Here is a 20,120-nt window from a genome sequence, read left to right as displayed (position 1 = left end):
TGGTCATAAAACCATTGCCTTTCTCTCTATTCAGGGGTGGAGCGCCTGTCCCCTCCTCACAGCCCAGACCTTACATTACAGAGGGAGTTTAAAGAGAACAAAAAGCCGTCCCCTAAAGTCAAGCGCAGGCGCAGTGTGAAGATCAGCAGTGTGGCTCTAGAGCCCGTCCAGTGGCAGAACGATGCCCTGCAGATACTCACATGTGCCAATGACTACAGGAGCATGAACGACTTCCTCATGAAGAAGGTGCATGTCTGATTTCTACATGAATTTACTACTGCTGCATGATGTGAAAAAGCCATCATAACCTTGTTTTGATCTCATAGATTACTGATTTAGACACAGAAGATGGTAAGACAGCATCCACAATGGTGGATGTTGTCTTCAAAAAGGCACTAAAGGAGTTCCGCTTGAATATCTTCAACTCATACTCCACAGCTTTAGCTGTAAGTACTGTAGTGAACACCCCTTATTATGCTTTTTTTGAATATGCATGAATATAATACAACTGTTTGTGAATGTAAAATTTCTGAAAAGTTTCAAAGATCAAAGTGCACGACAGAGCAGAGTAGACCAATCACAACAGACTGGGCCATCTGACCAGTCAGAGCAGGGTAGGCTAGAGGAAATGAGGGATTTAGAGAGACTGAATCTTCAAACGAGTGTTTTCAGACCCTTTGAGAAATGAGGTCATGCTGTAATGTATATTATTAGAAACGTAAAGTGTTTTTTGACTTTGGATGCATGTAAACCTATTGTAGGAGACTCGAAACAAAATTAGAAACCTTTAAAATAGCATAATAGGCGCACTTTAACATTGAAGAGATGCTTGTTGTTTTATCAAAATCAGATGTATTGATTTTTTTTTCTCCGAGTGCAGATGGACGATGGGAAGAGCATTCGTTATAAGGATCTCTATGCCCTCTTTGAGCAAATCCTGGAGAAAAGCATGCGTCAGGAGCAGAGGGACTGGAGCGAGTCTCCGGTCAAAGTTTGGGTCAACACCTTCAAAGTCTTTCTGGACGAGTTCATGACCGAGCACAAACCTCTGGACAGCAGCGTGAGCAAGGTACCGTCATAACACAAGTCAGATATGAACATTAAATAAATGTAAATAAAATGAAATTAGTAAATAAATTTAAAACGAATATGCCAGGTAATATGTAATACTATATATCACAGTATCTAGTACATATAGCTCTTTTTCTCCCACAGGCACCCAAACCAGACCGCAAGAAGAGACGGAAAAAGGATACAGATATAGTGAGTGGAATCAGAGTTTTTGTGTGCGTTTTAATCTGAAATCATCTGACACTGTGCCTTTGTTTGTTTCAGGTGGAGGAACACAACGGCCACATATTCAAGTCCACGCAATACAGTATTCCCACCTACTGCGAGTACTGCTCCTCCCTCATCTGGATGATGGACAAGGCGTGTGTCTGCAAACGTGAGTTTCATGTCTGCATCAAAGTTGCCCTGAACTCAATTCAGCATAATCCGATTGATTACCAACAAGCCCTCGAAGAGAGAACAGTTTGGCTTTGTAGAGCAGGATGTTTTCCGCTGTCTTACAATGTGAGAGGAATGTTGACTTTAATTGAGTTTATTTTAGGGTGGCGTTGCTTTTTTTTTTTTTTTTTTTTTTTTTTAAATCTGTTCCATCAAAAATGAGAATGAATGAGATGTCTGTGTCTTGTGTAGTGTGCCGCTATGCGTGTCACAGAAAGTGCTGTCAGAAGATGACCACCAAATGCAGCAAGAAGGTAAGGAACTTTTCTGCTAAGTGCATTCATGTGATTCATGGGGCTGTAATAAAAGGATGCATGTTCCTTTCTTTCCACGTGCAGTATGACCCTGAACTTTCGTCAAGGCAGTTTGGTGTGGAGTTGTCCCGTCTGACCAACGACGAGCGAACGGTGCCTTTAGTGGCCGAGAAGCTCATCAATTACATTGAAATGCATGGCCTGTACACGGAAGGGATCTACAGGAAGTCTGGATCCACTAATAAGATCAAGGAGCTGAAGCAGGGTCTGGACACAGGTATGACACATGGTTTGTGCTTTACACCAGGGGTTTTCGAGCTGCGTCACTCTGAAGCAAAAGTGTCATTGTTCAGCTGAAATCATTTCATTGTTGATTCAGTTTTGGTCAATAACTGTGTAAAGTTCGATTCATCTGTAAAACAGTGATGCCATCATCAGCTCAGTTCTCATCAAATCAATAATATTACAGAATATTACGGGAATAAAAACAATAATCTGCATCTGTATCTGTAACTATAGTTTGATATCTACTTTTTCTGCCCTCAGATGTAAATGGCATGAATCTGGACGACTACAATATTAATGTCATTGGCAGTGTTTTCAAACAGTGGTTACGTGACTTGCCTAATCCGCTGATGACCTTTGAACTGTATGAGGAATTCCTGCGGGCCATGGGTGAGCAGATGTGCATTTAGTATAATAAATACAGTCTTGTGCTTTTGTTGTGTGTTTTTTATTTTGTTTTGGCACAAATCGGTACTAATGGACAATGTGGGTCTGTGTACCTTCTGGTCATTTGATTTTCTGCTTAAAAAGAAATAAAGAGAAATGAGAAACGGTTTGATTTTTATATTTCGTTTTGTTTTGGCACGCATTAAAATCGCCCCCGAGTCACTTAGCCATTTCAGTATCCCTAGTATAAAAATGTTAAATTTTATTGATAATGCTGTAAAATGATAACAAAAATATTGTGTTTGACAGTTTCTCGATTAACTACCTTTATGTATGTCTTGGTTTAAGTTGTTTTGCACTCTGTTGAAATCATTTTCAACCATAAATGATAAAATAATATAGAACACCCAAGTTTAAATCTTTAAAACATTTTTAAATATATGATTTTTTTTGGTATATATCAGTCCACAGATGCAGTACCCTGTTGCTTTAGACATTTATAGAGGCATAATGTTTGAACATAATGTCTCTTCAGGTCTCCAGGACAAAAAAGAAGTGATTCGAGGGGTTTACTCTGTCATCGACCAGCTCAGCAGAACTCATCTGAACACGCTGGAGCGCCTTATTTTCCATTTGGTCAGGTGAGACGCCAGATGCATTTCACCAAAATAATGAATGCAAGAACGGCTGCAAGCAGCAATTATCGGGGTTCAGGCACTTTAAGGCCTTTAAGCACATGCAAAAAAACGTATTATGTTTTATTTAGCAAGACTGTAACCACCTAGATCAGGGGTTTCCAACCACGTTCCTGGAGGCCCCCCACCACTGCATGCTTTCCATGTCTCCTTAATCAAACACACCTGATTCAGATCATCAGCTCATTAGTAGAGACTCCAAGAGCTGAAATGGGTGTGTCAGATAAAGGAGAGATGCAAAATGTGCAGTGGCCACTGACCAAGATCATAACCGGAAAAGACCTTTTACAGCCAAATTAGGCAATTTACTAAGGAAATATATGGTTTTTAAAGCGTAAAACTGTTAAAGTGCCACCTATGGTCCAATCTCCATGAACGTTTGCATGCTTTAGAATCATGTGACGCATGTGCTCACCTAATGATGCAAAGTTCTGAGTTTTCGTTTAGGAATGGTACACTTGGCCACGCCCATTTTCTAAATGACCTTGTTATAGCTATGCCAAACTTCAAAAAAAAGAATTTGGTAACACTTTATTTTAGGGTCTTTTAACTTAGTTGCTTATTAGCATGCATATTAATAAAATATTGGCTGTTTATTAGTACTTATTAAGCACATAATTAATACTTATTCTGCATGGCCTTAATCTACATTCCTAATCCTACCCAATATCTAAACTTAACAACTATCTTACTAACTATTATTAAGCAGTAAATTGGGAGTTTATTGAGGGAAAAGTCGTAGTTAATAGTTTGAAAGTATGTTTTCCCTATACTAAAGTGTTACCAAAAATTTTTTTTTTTTTTTGGATAATTATTGACCTAGAGCAGGGGTCTCAATTAAGTTTGGCATCGGCCAAAAAAAAAAATTTGCCACTAGATGGCGGGCCAGAACATAGTCAAAGTATAATTTAAGAAATTAATTGAAAAATGCAACTAGAATTGCTTGTGAAAGATTGTTACAGTGTCTTATGTTACTGGTATTGAGCTGTTACTCTGTGTTAAATCCTGTAGTAGGACAGTCATTAACAAAAGCCACATTTGTGTGGCGGTGTCCGGGTTTTACACTGGATAAATTAATAAAGCAGAGTAACACTTAACCTGGCAAGTACTATCTTCATTCACCAACTTGCATCATGTGCAGAGTAATGTTAAGCTCTGGTGAGAGAAAATGTCACTATCAAAGAGTCTTAAGAGGAAAGTTGACAGCGAAAATAGGGCATACAAAGAAGAATGGAAAGAAGAACTATGCGTTCATCCTACCTGGTTTTGTGAATGCAAAGACGGTGTATCTTATCTGCAATGAAGTTGTTGCTGTTTTCAAAGAATATAACACCGACACCGGACGCGAGCGACGTGACGCTACAAAATATAATAGAACCCATTATAATGATATTGGCTACACTGGATGTGGCGCGACGCGACGTGACACAACACATTCCCGACAGTAAACGGATTCCCCGTTCTATTTCTGACGTAGTCCAAGTGCTTTGCATTGGTCGGTTTGTCGCGGTGATAATATTAGACACGGTGATAATATTAGACGGCACCAAGAGACGAAGATCTATTTCAGAACCGGCCGCTATTAAAATAATCTGGCTGCGGGCACGGGCCAGATATTATTGCTGGCCTATTGCCAACCACTGACCTAGAGAGTCCAAAGAATAACCTAGTAATGGTTCGCGAAAATACGTTTTTGAAATAATCTCCAATATTTAACGAACGATTCGTCTGACAGCGGTGGTCCTAGAGGCAAAGTTGCTGAGAATGAGGAGTTCTACCATGTGGTATGGATGTCGTGGGTGTGTGCGAGAAATCAGGGGATATACAATCCTTTACGCACATGAAAAATGCGAAGGCACCCCCCGGTGACCGATTTCTTTCGAATTTCTCATAGGCCTCTAGGGTCGTGAGTCAAACAGGCCTAGCGAGTTTCATTCCGATTGGCCTCCGTCAACCTTGTCTGACAGCCGCTTGAACTTCATTGGCCGAAGGCGCCCGTGTTTTTCAAGATACACGAATGTCCTCATAAACGATCACGGCACCTTGGACAAAGACACCGCATGCCAGTTTTTGAGTCAATCGGACTGACTGTTGTGTAGCTATAGCCTTTTTTTTTTTTTTTTTTTCCATTTTTAGCGCCACCAAGTGGCATGTCGCCACGTCCTTTTTCACGCGACCACCAACCAAGCCCGTACATAGGTGTACCAAGTTTGGTGAAATTATCTCATTCCGTTCAAGTGGGATAGCTGTTTTAGTAAAAGTGACCATGCCCACTTCGAACGTTTTGGCGTCCCGTCACGGACGTGAATCGAAATTTTGCTTTTTTCCCCCAAAATTTATTGACAAACAGACTCCAGGGAATCTTTCTGCATTGGTTTGGTTCTGATCAGGCGAAAAACCTAGGACTAGTTTGCAAAAGTAGTTTTTTTGGAAAAATCCAAAATACCTGAAAATTCTGCATTGGAGACAGTCGAATCCGAGATGTGCCAAGGATTCCAACGTTATAAGATACTTGATCCTGAGATGAACATTTTAAGAGTTGTGAGCCATTATGTACTTTTGACCACTGTAGCGCCACCATCAGGCCAATTGGGATGAGCTGTGGTGATGCTGTAGAGGGGCCGGGTACTACCAGCTCTCAAAGTCTCTCAGTTTGGTCGGTATGAGGCACAATCAAGCGATCTATTTGTCGGCCCTTTGGTTTCTATTTAGTCTCGGTTGTGTGTTTATGTGTAGCGCCGCACACATACAAATCTCAGTCTAAAATCCCACCTCACATAGTGTACTACAAATAAAATAGGTTCTGTTTGGCTTCTTTTCCACTTCTTGTGCAGAATGTTGGTTTTCAGTCAAATTATTTGATGCCGAAAATTTCAATGTTGTTCTGAGCCTTGTTTCTGCTGCCTACAGGATTGCCTTGCAGGAGGAAACAAACCGCATGTCTGCTAATGCGCTGGCTATCGTGTTCGCCCCCTGTATCCTGCGCTGCCCTGACACTATCGACCCCCTGCGGAGCGTTCAGGACATTGGGAAAACCACAGCGTAATGGGCAACTCTTACTTCATATAGTTTGACGGGGCTAGCTTAGTCTTAATATTAACATTTACAATACTAGTACATTATGATTGGAAGTTAAAAAGCATTGTGATATCATTGCTTATCTGGTTTTTGCCCTAAAATATTGCATTTTCCTTAAAGGTGTGTCGAGCTGATCATTTGCGAGCAGATGAATAAATACAAGGCCAGGCTGAAGGACATCAGCACTCTGGAATTCGCTGAGAACAAAGCCAAGAGCCGACTAACGTTCATCCGCAGGTCCATGGTAAGAGTTCAACAGCTGAGAGCCTTTTTCATAGTCCAATAAACATCCAAATAACCCAGATGTCCAAAACCACGCCAAGTTGGACGTGTTTCTGGATCAACATCCTTCTTAGAATATTCTTATCAACCTTTTTCCTCCCCTCTTATTTTAGAGCTAGTTAATGATTAGACAGATTGTTTGACAGGAATATTGTTCCATAACAAACAAAAGATGTTTATCCAGGAAGCAGGACAAGTCCTACAAGTGTTGGTCTTGAAACAACATTCTTTTCTCACAGTCATATGCCTAACTTTATACCAACCCTACCCATAAAATTGATAAGAATCAATCTCCAACCACAGTTATAAGCTTAACTAATGGCCGATAGAATCATTGCTCCGGAAACAGAGCCGTCATGCCCATCCAAACTGATCCTTAAGGCTAATAGATTTTGAATGCCCTAAACCTAACTTCCAAAAGACACAAAAAATGCTTATTTTTACATTTAATTAAATTAAGTTCCAAGATTGCTGTACTGTAGGTACAAAATTATTAGTTCTCCAAAGTCGTCACCATTTAAGGCTCTGATATACTTCAAGTGAAGAACGAACTGGTGTGACATCTTTTCGAACAAAATCAGGCCAAAACGAAGTTTGTTTTGGGAGTTCGAAACAGCTTGCCAAGCGAACTTTCTGGAAAAGTTTGCTCCAGCTAGTAAACACCTTTGAACTACCCTTGGTCCATGGTGATGACATAGTAGGTGGGTGTGGCTCATCTAGGGCCGTAAGTAAAACAAGCCCAGCGAGTTTCTTTCCGATCGGCCTCCATTAACCTTGTCTGACAGCTGCTCGAAATTCATTGGCCGATGGAAAACACTGCCGCCGTGAATGTCCTCGTAGACAATCGTGACAGCTTGGACAAAGACCGCATGCCAGTTTTCGAGTCAGTTGGACTGACTGTTGCATAGCTATAGCCGTTTTCATGTTTTTTCATTTTATAGCGCCACCAAGTGGCCTGTCGCCACGTCCTTTTTCATGCGACCACTGACCAAGACCGTACATAGGTGTACAAGTTTGGTGAAATGATCTCATTTCATTCAAGAGGAATAGCCATTTTAGTAAAAGTGGCCACGCCCACTTCGAACGTTTTGGCGTCCCGTTGTGGATGTGAATCAAGATTTTAACTTTTTTTCTGGTAATTACTGACAAACAGACTCCAGAGAATCTTTCTGCACTGGTTTGGTTCCGATCGGGCGAAAACCTAAGACTGGTTCGCCAAAGTAGTTTCGAGAAAGAAAAAAAAAAAAAACCTGAAAATTCAAGTAGTGCATTTTGTTCTTTTTGAGCCAAGGATTCCAACCATGTAAGACACTTGAACCTGTGACAAAGGGTTTACGAGTCATGGTTTTATGATTGGTCCGTGGTGATGTAATAGGTGGGTGTGGCTCTGAGGCTCCACCTTCTTTGAGGTGTAAATCTTCTCCAGTTCATTTCTTCTGATCAGTCCATCGAGGTCAGATGTGAGTTAAAATATGAACACACTGGAGAGCCGCTTTATAGTAGAAACTGGAGTTGAAATTTTAATTGAAAGAGACTCTGACACCGTTTTTCATGTTTAATACGGTAAAGCTGCTGCTTTTAAAGCAATCTGTTGTATAAAAATAGGCTACAATAAAGGTTGATCACTGGCAGTCGAGTTCTTTTGCTATTTAGCTTGGATTCATTATAAAAAGGTCAGGATTTGAACATAGCCCCTTTGCATTATACTAAACAAAAATTACACCACTAGATTATTATGGACCAAAAAGGATGTTGTTCCAGGATCATGTCCTGCTTGGGCCACATTAGCCTTGTCTTGACACTAACCCCAGTCTCTCCTCTCCCTCCCCTTTCCTCTCTAATCCAGAAACCCGTAATAATTGCTGTTAGATTTATGAGCATAACCCGCAGTGCTGCGGCGGTAGGTATTTATGTACTCGCTGTTACCGTAAGTGTCATCACGTATGCCTCGTCCCAGCACTGTGTGGTCCGTCTGTCTTCATGATCATGAGCAAGAAACTCAAGAGCTTAGATGTTAGTCACTTAACACGATATTAATGTGGACAGAATCACCTTCATTCTCATAATGTTGCACTGCATGACTTGGGAATTTATAAGATTGCATTCACTCCTTGTGCCTGATATTTTACACTCTTTTTTACTTGCTTTCTCTGGTAATGAACAGTCAAATTCATTCAGAAAGGTAAAAGCTTTGGGCTGAAGTGAGTCTGTGTTGTCCATCCAGGGTCCAAAATGAAAACATTTGTCATAAAACAAATGGGACTTTGTCCCGGTTTTTAATGATTGCAACAAAATACAATTTGGATCATAGTGTAAGAATGTTTGTCTGACTCTTGCTGGCATAAGCAAATCATATCACAAGATAATAAAGAGCATAATGAGTCATTTGTCCTTGGGACAAAAACATTCATTTTGGACCCAGTATTCATAGTCTGTAGAATGAAACTGCCAAAGGCTTTCTGTTAGTGTAGCAGCACAAATAGCAAAACTTCTTCATATGATCTTGAGATCTTGAGTGTTTTGTTTGACAGGGTAAGGGTCAAGTGCACAGGGTGAGGTATCACACGCCATCTCCTCCAGTGAGTCCCCGCTCCCCAACCGTCCCGGAGCTGATGCAGGAGAGCGGAGACGAGGAAGCCGGCAAAGATCCAGAAGTCTCTGAGCAGCAGCAGGTCGCCATGCAGCAGGAAGAGAAAGTGCTGACCGAGCAAATCGAGAGTCTGCAGAAAGAGAAGTAAGAGAGCCAGCTTAAACATCTCACATTTGATGCATGAACTTGGATGATTTTATTTTGAGTTTTCTGAAAAACCTACTTTTTCGAACTCCTCATAGTCCAATTTTCACAGAATTGATTCGGATCATCTTCAGACCATGCTGACAAAAAGTTGTGGAATTCAGGTTGATTTGTCAAACCTCAATGCTTTATCATATTCAGACCAAACTTGGTCTATGTCATCATGGCCCAGTGCCACCTACTGGTCCGGAGATACGAAAAATTCCTTTTTTTTAACTCATAACCATTTTGGGCATCGGCCATTGTAGTAAAATGCTGTATTTTATGAACGCATGAATGTATCATTACGAAACTTGGTATGGGTCATCAGCACAATGCCTTGAAGGAGTCTGAGAAGTTTTGGACCAACACCACCTAGTGGTGAAAAAATTATTTACATGCTTATAACTTTGGATGTGGTTGACTTATTTTCATGGGAGTTCCTTGGATTCCTAAATCCTTGCTGAGTCCAGCGATACCAAACATGCTAGGTTTCGCCTTATGGTTACGATTTAGCATTTAAACGACATTCGCAAATGTCTTAGAAACCGTTCACTGTACGCTATTGGCCAATTGCCAAATTTTTGATAGTGGCAAAAAATGCCTACTAGGTTTTTCATAATGTGCAGTATACAACCAGAGTGCGGAGTTGTAAGCAGTACACTAGTATTCCATTGTGAACACAACCAAAGCCTGAGATTTGTTTGATCGTCTCCTCACAGGGAGGAGTTGACCTTTGAGATGCTTGCTCTGGAGCCGCGGGCGTCCGATGACGAGACTCTGGAGTCAGAGGCTTCTATAGGCACAGCAGACAGCTCTGAAAACCTGAATGTGGACTCTGAGGGAGCCACTTCCGACTTCTCTGGTGAGTAACTAATGGGTCAATCCATGTCAACTCGACCAGAATTTTTGATTTTGTCAAAATTTTTTCTGTAAAAAGACAAACATAAATAGTGATGAAAGCCAAAATATTAAATGTCACAGATGTATATTTACTGAGTGATCCACCATTTTTATAAAAGGGGGTCAAAATGACCATTTTCACCAGAGATTTGGAGCCAAATTACAGGGGGGTAAAAATGACTTTAGAAAAATAGCAGCATCATTATTTTATTTTTACACAGAGATTTTTTGGTCTATTTGTAAAATCTGTTGACTTTAGCAATATTTGTTTCATTATATGCCAACAGTGACCATTAAAAAATGGGTAAAAGCACTACTTGTGTTTTTTGCCTCAAGTTTGCATGTCTATAACTCAAGACGTTTTAAAGATATTTTAATATCCTTTTAGATTCTGGTTCTTAACAAACTTTCCTTTTGGTATCTTCATTTTAAAGGCCCTCGATGGTTCAGTTCCAGAGAAATGGACATGTTAATGTGGCTCCATGAGTAAATTGTACATATTTTCAGTGGTCAAAAACCAAATGTGGGTCACAACAGCTGATATTTTTTATCTTTTAAAAAGGAATATCTGAAGAACAAATAATGTTAAAACTAGAAATGTATCTCATTTTTTTTAATCAACACAACTGCATATAGAACATACCTGTCTGAGTGCCATAAATATTCTTTTTCTAAAATTGTCATGCCTGTAACTAAAAGAATTAAAGATATGTCAATATCCTTCTAGATTCTCATTCTTAATAAACTTTTCTTTTGGAATCTTGATTTTTAAGGCCCTGTATAGTTCAGTCCCATCTGTGTAAAAATGTCTATTTACAACATGTTTTTAAAACGCTGATCATTGACGTATCTGTTGAGCACATGAACACAATGGCCAATCAGAAGTGTTTAAGTTAGTTAAGTTTAAGTAATTTTTAAAGTTTCAGTACCGACTTGGTACCAGAGTACCGGTTCTTTTGAGAACTCTATTATGCGCTATTCTGTGATGTTTTGTAGTATAAATAGTGTGTTCACACTGAAAATTACAAAAAGAAGAATTGCACTTTAAATACCCGGACTGTGAGAGGGGCTTCAGACTCTGATGATGAATGACAAAATAACATTATAAAACTCTACTTATACACTACACTGCATAGTGTAAAGTGCGTTATTTGGAACACAACTATGATCTTTCCAAACTACTTAAAGCAGTCTAAGGATTGATGTCAGTGGAAAAGTCATTTCAGACAGAGGAAGAGCAATGAGTACATTTTGATCTCAAGATTACATAACTTTTTCTTTAAAAAAAAAAAAAAAAAAAAAAAAAAAAAATGGAATAACAAATAAAAAGAAAGTAAATAAAACATTCCTGAAAGGGTTGGTTTACACACACACACACAAAAAAAGAAAATTCTCATGTTGTTCCAATCCCAGAAATCTTTTATTCATCTTAATTTGTGTTCTGAAGATATTTTTAATAATCTTGCGTGATCTTTGAGCATTCATTGAAATCTGATGTAATCAACATTTTCAAGCTTCAAAAAGTATAAAGACATTGTAAAAGTAATTCATATGAATTGAGTGGTTTAATCGAAGTCTTCTGATTAGACATTCAGATTTAATTCAGGTGTTTATTAACATATAAACACTGATCAATATAGAGCTATCAAATACAGTAAACAGAAGCTCAAACAACATCAAAGCTGTTCATCATATAAAATCTTTGTATTTGTCCATTTTATCGTTAAGGGAATTGTCTATAACAGCATTAAAACAACATGCTTTGTTTACAAAAGTCCCTTTCAATTTAAAAGTCTCTTGCGTCAGACTCATTCACTCGTAAAGTTTGCCGCCATCTAATGGCGTATTAATGTAACTTTCACTGAATCCATATTACGCAATAACAAATACAACATTATTTATATAAAATAATATTTAATAAACAACAATATTTAAATGAACAAAAATAGCCATTATAAATGACACAATTCAGTCAAAGGTACAAAAGCAGTGCTCTACAGGATGCACGTTAACTATAGCCTTAACATTCAATTATTAAATTTAACATAGACCAATTCGATTTGCTCAGGAACAAGTAATAGATTAATAAGACCAAAGATTGCCTGTTTTATGTACCCAAAATGAATTATATCTCATGTTTAACCACTATAAGAGCCAGCAGCAAATCCCTGAAGCACTGGCTGAGATTAAGCTGTTCTCGGCGGGTACACGAGCTCTGAACGACCGCTGACGGCCTGGAGCTTGCATCTCCGAAAACGTCTAAATGAATTGTAAAATACGAGCTATGATTAAATATGAGTCACATATTTCAGGTCTAAACAACTACATTCTCGCCTAAAAAAAAAAAGTTCATGGTACAACAAGTGTAGTATTTGTAAAAAAAACAAAAACAAAAAAAAAAAACGGGGGATTTGCTCAGTCGCCATGACAGTCACTTCAAACGGAGTGATACAAATGGTAAAAAGGTAGGAGTACTGTTATCACTAGAATATCGCACGGCCAATCAGATTCAAGAAGCAAAAAGAACTGTTGTATAATATATATATTCAGAACCAAAATTTCGGTTTTACCGAATGACACTTTTGGTTACACCAAATGACGATATTTTCAATCAATGCTAACAGGCTAATATCTAGCTATCTAGCAAAAGGACAATCAAACATTTTATATTTAGTACACGTTTTTTAAATATTACAACATTTTCCATGTTTTATAGCGGTTGCACCGAATGACCTGATGTTTCGGGACATGCGTATGAGAGTGAAAACATGAATTTTTCAGATAGTTAAGAGAGAGTTAGTTACTTTCCTTCATGACCATTCATTTTAATGTTGATATATGATGTTATAAAATCATGCCAGAATAAAAAACATATACATTTATTACATTTTAAGCTATTTTAATCACTAATGAAATGGCTGTATTGGCCTTTTGACACTTCAAAATCTTTAAAATCCCATTATATGTAGCAAAATATAATTAAAACCTTTTGGATTCAATGAAAGAGATCTAGTTGTACTACCTTACATACTTTGAATGTCATTCATCTTTATTATTATTAAGGCCTTTGGACCAAAAAATGGGTCACGTCATTGACCCATATATAGAAGAATGTGTTTGATTATAGTCTCGGTTTACTCCGCTGTAAAGCTGCATTTGCAATACAATTATATAAAAACCAGCAATGGAGTGTTTTGTCATATCAAAATTGCTAGTTACTGGAAAAGCTACACTAGTTTGAATGTCAGTGACCTTCCATCACACTACTGTATTAGCACTAGTACTTCAATTTCCTGATGCTTTTCCAGCACATCTTCCATTGTTGTTGTTTTCTTTTTCCCTCTCAACAGAGCGAGGCCCAGCGCTGGCCGTCTCGAGGCCCAAGAAGTCTGAAGCGAAGACCCGGCGAGTTCTGCGGAAGCAGCCCGAGTCCCTGGACTCCATGGATTCCAGTTCTACCGTCTCCTCGGTGTCGTCTTCCTACATGCAACCAACCGCGCGAACCCATAAATTACGTTTGCGGTCCAGATCGCCTTCGACCCAATTATATCCATCCAGCCCGCCCGACAGCCTGGACCAGCCCGAGCAGGACGAAGAGGAGAGAGCGCAGTTCACCAGCCGCGGCACCTTCAGCCCAGAGAAAGGCAAACAGCGGCTGCAGGGCGCCAAGAGCTCGCCTCAGAGACACCGCGACCCTCCGAAGAGAGACCCAGACCTGCCGCCCCAGCAGGTGGTGGTGTACGGCAGCAACGAGTTCATGGTATGAAGGCCGCGAGGTTCCACATCCATCCACGGAGAAGAGCTCGTCCCTCCCTGCTAGCTCACTTTTGCTGCATTATAGTCCTTAAGTGCCATGTTGACAGGAAAAGGCAGGAGGAGAGAGATGGGCAGCTTTCCCGGAAGCAGGGAAGCAAAGGGAATTCCGAAACGGAATGTTCGATCGTGACTGTGGGAGACGAAGCCATTGATGTACTCCACGAATTCAAGCTGCTTTAACGTTTACAATTTAGAACCATGCGAGCAGCGTTCTCTTCCCCGAGCCTATTTAATACATTTTATTTACATGGAGTATATAAATCTATATAAATATATTATTATGTGATATAAAAAGTGTACAAAGCCAGAGCACCAGTGACCGCTGGGTTGATGAGTTCATATATTATATCTTGAATGCGTCGGAGAGAGAGAGAGTGTGTGTTTGTGCTGCTTTTCGTGTTGTGCTTGGAGGGAAATGATGCCATTAAAGGGACCAAGAAAACTGGTGTTATAATGCCAGAGGATCCCAACGCTAAACGAAGACTCGGACGTCTTCCAAATCACCATACAGTGTATTAACTCGTTACAGCCATCCATCAGTTTTTCCATTCATGTTTTTTTCTGCCTCAGTCTTGTTCTAAGAAACCAGTGTTAAAACACAAAACCACAGGGTCACTAGATTGCTGTTACTTGCGGTGTTTTAAATATAATCAGCGTTATTTTTCGGAAAATCTTAGGATCGTTCATGCCCTGCAAACATGAGTTACCTCTTGCCTGAAAAAGACTTAAATATGACTTATTAATATATTACCGAACGGTCTCTTCTGCCTGTATATATAGTGCGACATGCCCTGTTCTTTTTCGAAATATTTAATTATGAAAAATAACAATCCACAGTAGTGCGTTTGGATTGGACACACCGCTCGCATTCAGCTGCAGTGTTTGATAATAGTATCTCTCCTCTAGTTATTGATAGCAGAAAGCTGATCAAAATTGTGCCACCAGCAAATATTCCTCTCATTTCTAGGCCACTTTGGTTTCTGCAAAGATCATGAACTTATTGTCACCCTCATGATAAACTGTGATTATACCCGGTAACGTGGTTTGTGAAGGGTTTCTGCATGTGATGGTGTTTTTCACAGGAGCGAGTGTACGGACACATGACATCAATCTCTGTTAATTTATATTCTGTTATTTAGATCTCATGCATCGCTGACACCGGTCACACCGCCTGCAGGATTGAGCAAACCGCTGTCTGGCCTCATGATTCGTCTTCTGTCATGTTGAACAAATATTTCTTATGAAAGAGAAAAAAAGTCAATGGTTGTAAAATAAATTACACATTTTGAACAAATGAGAACTGGTTTGTTAATCTTGAGTTATTGTGCTGCTAACTTGTTTCGCCCACGACCGGTTTTTGTATTTTCATTGATTTGAGCACTTGAATTACCTGTTTGTCCTGCTTTAGTTTCTTCTCATTTATCCCCTTAAATGTCACCCTTTTAGAGCATAGATGTGAAAATGCATTATCCAAACTTAAATGGTTGTAATTCATGAATGTTTTGGAATACAGAACTAAGGTTGGTCTCTTTTCTAAACTTAAGTTTACGGTTTATATTTTAAAATACAACCCCTGGCAAAAATTATGGAGTCACCACACTTGGAGGATGTTCACTCAGATTTTTTACTTTATAGCAAATAAACAAGATGTGACACAAAAAAGGTTTTGTTCAATAGCTTAACATTCTGGCTTCAGGAAACACACCTCAAACAAATCCACTTTTATTATTATTAATGGCATGTCTTTTTAAGTCTAAAAATGCTAATTAGTCAGTAGTTAAAAGGGGGTGCTTGCACCTTTTAAAGGGTTGTTTGACTTGGCTAATTGAAACGAAATATTGCCCCAACAAGAGAGTTCTCAGTTGAAACAATGGAAAGGATTATAAAACTCCTTCAACAAGGAATTTCAATACGGAGTGTGGCCAAAGAAGTTGGTTGCTCCCAGTCAGCTGTGTCTAAAATTTGGTGCAAGTATAAACTAATTGGGAAGGTTATAAAGCAAGACATATGGGCAGACCAAGGAAGACGTCAAAGCATCAAGATAGAAATCTCAAAGCAATATGCCTTTACAATAGAAAACGCACAACAAAACAAAAGAAAAACAGAATCAGGAGCCAATTTTTGGGACAGAACTGTAAAAAAAACTGTTGAACTTGCATATAGAGCTTACTGAGCTTACATATAGAAAAGCCAAATGAAAATGAGTACTAACACTTAAACAAAAGAAAACAAGGTTACAGTGGACTAAAGAGAAGCAATCATGGATTCTGGATGAAAGTGTTATTCCGTGAAGAATTGCGAATTTGCATTAGCCAAGGAGATTACGCTCGGACTTTTGTCAGGTGCCGTTCTAATGAAACGTATAAAGATGAGTGCTTGAAGAAAACAATCAAATTTTCCAACTCATCTACAAACCCAATTCCAAAAAACTTGGGACACTGTACAAATTGTGAATAAAAAGGGAATGCAATAATTTACAAATCTCATAAACTTATAGTTTATTCACAATAGAATATAGATAACATATCAAATTTCAGATGTTCAAAACATCTCATTTTGGTTGAGAGTGAGACTTTTTGAAATGTCATGCCAAATATTGGCTCATTTTGGATTTCATGAGAGCTACACATTCCAAACAAGTTGGGACAGGTAGCAATAAGAGGCCGGAAAAGTTAAATGTACATATAAGGAACAGCTGGAGGACCAATTTGCCACTTATTAAGTCAATTGGCAACATGATTGGGTATAAAAAGAGCCTCTCAGAGTGGCAGTGTCTCTCAGAAGTCAAGATGGGCAGAGGATCACCAATTCCCCCAATGCTGCGGCCAAAAATAGTGGAGCAATATCAGAAAGAGTTTCTCAGAGAAAAATTGGAAAGAGTTTGAAGTTATCATCATCTATAGTGCATAATATCATCCAAAGATTCAGAGAATCTGGAACAATCTCTGTGCGTAAGGGTCAAGGCCGAAAACCATACTGGATGCCCGTGATCTTCGGGCCCTTAGATGGCACTGCATCACATACAGGAATGCTACTGTAATGGAAATCACAACATGGGCTCAGGAATACTTCCAGAAAACATTGTCGGTGAACACAATCCACCGTGCCATTCGCCATTGCCGGCTAAAACTCTATAAGTGAAAAAAGAAGCCATATCTAAACATGATCCAGAAGCACAGGCGTTTTCTCTGGGCCAAAGCTCATTTAAAATGGACTGTGGCAAAGTGGAAAACTGTTCTGTGGTCAGACGAATCAAAATTTGAAGTTCTTTTTGGAAAACTGGGACGCCATGTCATCCGGACTAAAGAGGACAAGGACAACCGAAGTTGTTATCAGCGCTCAGTTCAGAAGCCTGCATCTCTGATGGTATGGGGTTGCATGAGTGCGTGTGGCATGGGCAGCTTACACATCTGGAAAGGCACCATCAATGCTGAAAGGTATATCCAAGTTCTAGAACAACATATGCTCCCATCCAGACGTCGTCTCTTTCAGGGAAGACCTTGCATTTTCCAACATGACAATGCCAGACCACATACTGCATCAATTACAACATCATGGCTGCGTAGAAGAAGGATCCGGGTACTGAAATGACCAGCCTGCAGTCCAGATCTTTCACCCATAGAAAACATTTGGCGCATCATAAAGAGGAAGATGCGACAAAGAAGACCTAAGACAGTTGAGCAACTAGAAGCCTGTATTAGACAAGAATGGGACAACATTCCTATTCCTAAACTTGAGCAACTTGTCTCCTCATTCCCCAGACGTTTGCAGACTGTTATAAAAAGAAGAGGGGATGCCACACAGTGGTAAACATGGCCTTGTCCCAACTTTTTTGAGATGTGTTGATGCCATGAAATTTAAAATCATTTTATTTTTCCCTTAAAATGATACATTTTCTCAGTTTAAACATTTGATATGTCATCTATGTTGTATTCTGAATAAAATATTAAAATTTGAAACTTCCACATCATTGCATTCTGTTTTTATTCACAATTTGTACAGTGTCCCAACTTTTTTGGAATCGGGGGTTTGTATGATATGGCAGTGCATGTCAGGTAAAGGACCAGGGGAGATGGCAATCATTACCTTAACAGTAAATGCACTGGTGTACATTGAAATTGTGGACACTTTTCTCATTCTATCGATAGAAAATAGGTTTGGTGGTGATGAAATAATTTTTTTTAGGACAATAATGCATCTTGCCACAGAGCAAAGAGTGTTTTTTTTTTTTTTCTTCAGGAAAGGCATATCAACTCAAAGACATGGCCAGCACACAGTCCGGATCTCAATCCAATTGAAAATTTATGGTGGAAATTAAAAACACTGGTCCATGACAAGGCTCCACTCTGCAAAGCATATCTGTCAAACGCTATTTGAGAAAGTTGAAACCAGCTTGATGGGGAATATTGTTTTTCATGAATGAAGTCCATGCCTTAAAGAATTTAGGCTGTCAAAAGCCAGAGGAGGAGCAACAATTGTTTTTTTGTTGTTGATGATTCCATATTTTTTCCCTCAACATTGAGTGATTCCATACTTTTTCCCCTCTACTTGCTCTGGAAAAAGACATGCCATTAATAATAATAACAAAAGTGGATTTGTTTGAGGTGCGTTTACTGAAGCCAGAATGTTAAGCTATTGAACAAAACCTTTTTTTTTAAATCATATCTGTGATTTGTTTATTTGCTATAAAGTAACAAATCTGAGTGAACATCCTCTAAGTGTGGTGATTTCATAATTTTTGCCAGGGGTTGTATATATATTTTACAAAGTAATATTTGCTCTATATGGAAACTTGTTTCTGCCATGAAATAAAAAAGACAATTGCGAGTTTATATCTTACAATTCTGACTTTTTTTTCTCAGAATTGCGAGTTATAAAGTCAGAACTGAAAGATTCAAAGTCAGAATTGCGAGATATAAAGTCAGAATTTCACAGATATAAAGTCAGAATTGTATGATAACTTGCAATTGCAAGGAAAAAAGAAATCTCGCAATTCTGTCTTTATATCTCGCAATTCTGACTTTGAATCCTTCAATTCTGACTTTATATATTGCAACCTGACTTTATAACTCAAAATTCTGACTTTATATCACGCAATTCTGAGTAAAAAGATATTAACTCACAACTGCAAGAAAAAAAGTCTGAATTGTGAGCATTCACAATTATCTTTTTTTAATTTAGTGGTGGAAACAAGTTTCGATAACTCTACAATTACTATAAAATCAAAAATGTCTAACCAAGTTGTTACACATTTGAAGTTGATATCACAAAAATTTAAGTTCCTATGAGATTTTGTTTAGGCGCTATACCAAAAATAGCCACCGGGTGACAAACACGTTCTATTTAAATTTTTATGCATTCTCCTGTAACAAATGAATACACAGATTTCACAATTCTGACTTTATATCTCGCAATTCTGACTTTATTTCTCACAATTCTGACTTTATATCACGCAATTCTGACTTTATATCACGCGATTCCGACTTTATATCTCGCAATTCCGACTTTATATCTCGCAATTCCGACTTTAAATCTCGCAATTCCGACTTTATATCTCGCAATTCCGACTTTATAATTCGCAATTCCGACTTTATATCACGCAATTCCGACTTTATATCACGCAATTCCGACTTTATAACTCGCAATTCCGACTTTATAACTCGCAATTCTGACTTTATATCTCGCAATTCTGACTTTATATCTCGCGATTCTGACTTTATATCTCGCAATTCTGAGTAAAAAGATATTAACTCACAACTGCGAGGAAAAAAGAATTCACAATTATCTTTTTTTTTTTAATTTAGTGGTGGAAACAATAAACGATAACTCTACAATTACTATAAAATCTAAAATGTCTAACCAAGTTGTTACACATTTGAAGTTGATATCACAAAAATTAAAGTTCCTATGAGATTTTGTTTAGGCGCTATACCAAAAATAGCCACCGGGTGACAAACACGTTCTATTTAAATTTTTATGCATTCTCCTGTAACAAATGAATACATTTCTGACACAATATCACAAAACAGTCGCCAAATATGGAACCTTGAATCTCAGACCTTTCCGACGATGTGTTTAGTCAAGACCAGGAAAAAGTTTTTATTATAAAGGTTAAAATATGCAATATGAAACATGACA

The 20,120-nt window shown here is 38.6% G+C and overlaps 1 protein-coding gene across 9 annotated transcripts in view; it reads left to right on the top strand.

Annotated features, from left to right (window-relative positions):
- myo9aa (myosin IXAa) overlaps window positions 1–15,279 on the top strand; it is a 164,762-nt gene extending 149,483 nt beyond the window's left edge. For all 9 annotated transcript variants that reach the window (XM_048186343.1, XM_048186342.1, XM_048186346.1 and 6 more), the window contains 14 exons: window positions 35–246; window positions 327–446; window positions 881–1,069; window positions 1,216–1,263; window positions 1,336–1,447; window positions 1,702–1,763; window positions 1,848–2,040; window positions 2,310–2,438; window positions 2,971–3,076; window positions 6,041–6,172; window positions 6,329–6,452; window positions 9,022–9,224; window positions 9,986–10,128; window positions 13,517–15,279. In XM_048186343.1, coding sequence (XP_048042300.1) covers window positions 35–246; window positions 327–446; window positions 881–1,069; window positions 1,216–1,263; window positions 1,336–1,447; window positions 1,702–1,763; window positions 1,848–2,040; window positions 2,310–2,438; window positions 2,971–3,076; window positions 6,041–6,172; window positions 6,329–6,452; window positions 9,022–9,224; window positions 9,986–10,128; window positions 13,517–13,932 — 2,189 coding nt within the window. In that variant the 3' untranslated portion in view covers window positions 13,933–15,279. The remainder of the gene's footprint in view (window positions 1–34; window positions 247–326; window positions 447–880; window positions 1,070–1,215; window positions 1,264–1,335; window positions 1,448–1,701; window positions 1,764–1,847; window positions 2,041–2,309; window positions 2,439–2,970; window positions 3,077–6,040; window positions 6,173–6,328; window positions 6,453–9,021; window positions 9,225–9,985; window positions 10,129–13,516) is intronic.
- The last annotated feature ends 4,841 nt before the right edge of the window (window positions 15,280–20,120 follow it).

Source organism: Megalobrama amblycephala, linkage group LG3, assembly GCF_018812025.1.
Source record: "Megalobrama amblycephala isolate DHTTF-2021 linkage group LG3, ASM1881202v1, whole genome shotgun sequence".
NCBI lineage: Eukaryota > Metazoa > Chordata > Actinopteri > Cypriniformes > Xenocyprididae > Megalobrama > Megalobrama amblycephala.
This window is presented reverse-complemented; position numbering and strand designations above follow the sequence as displayed.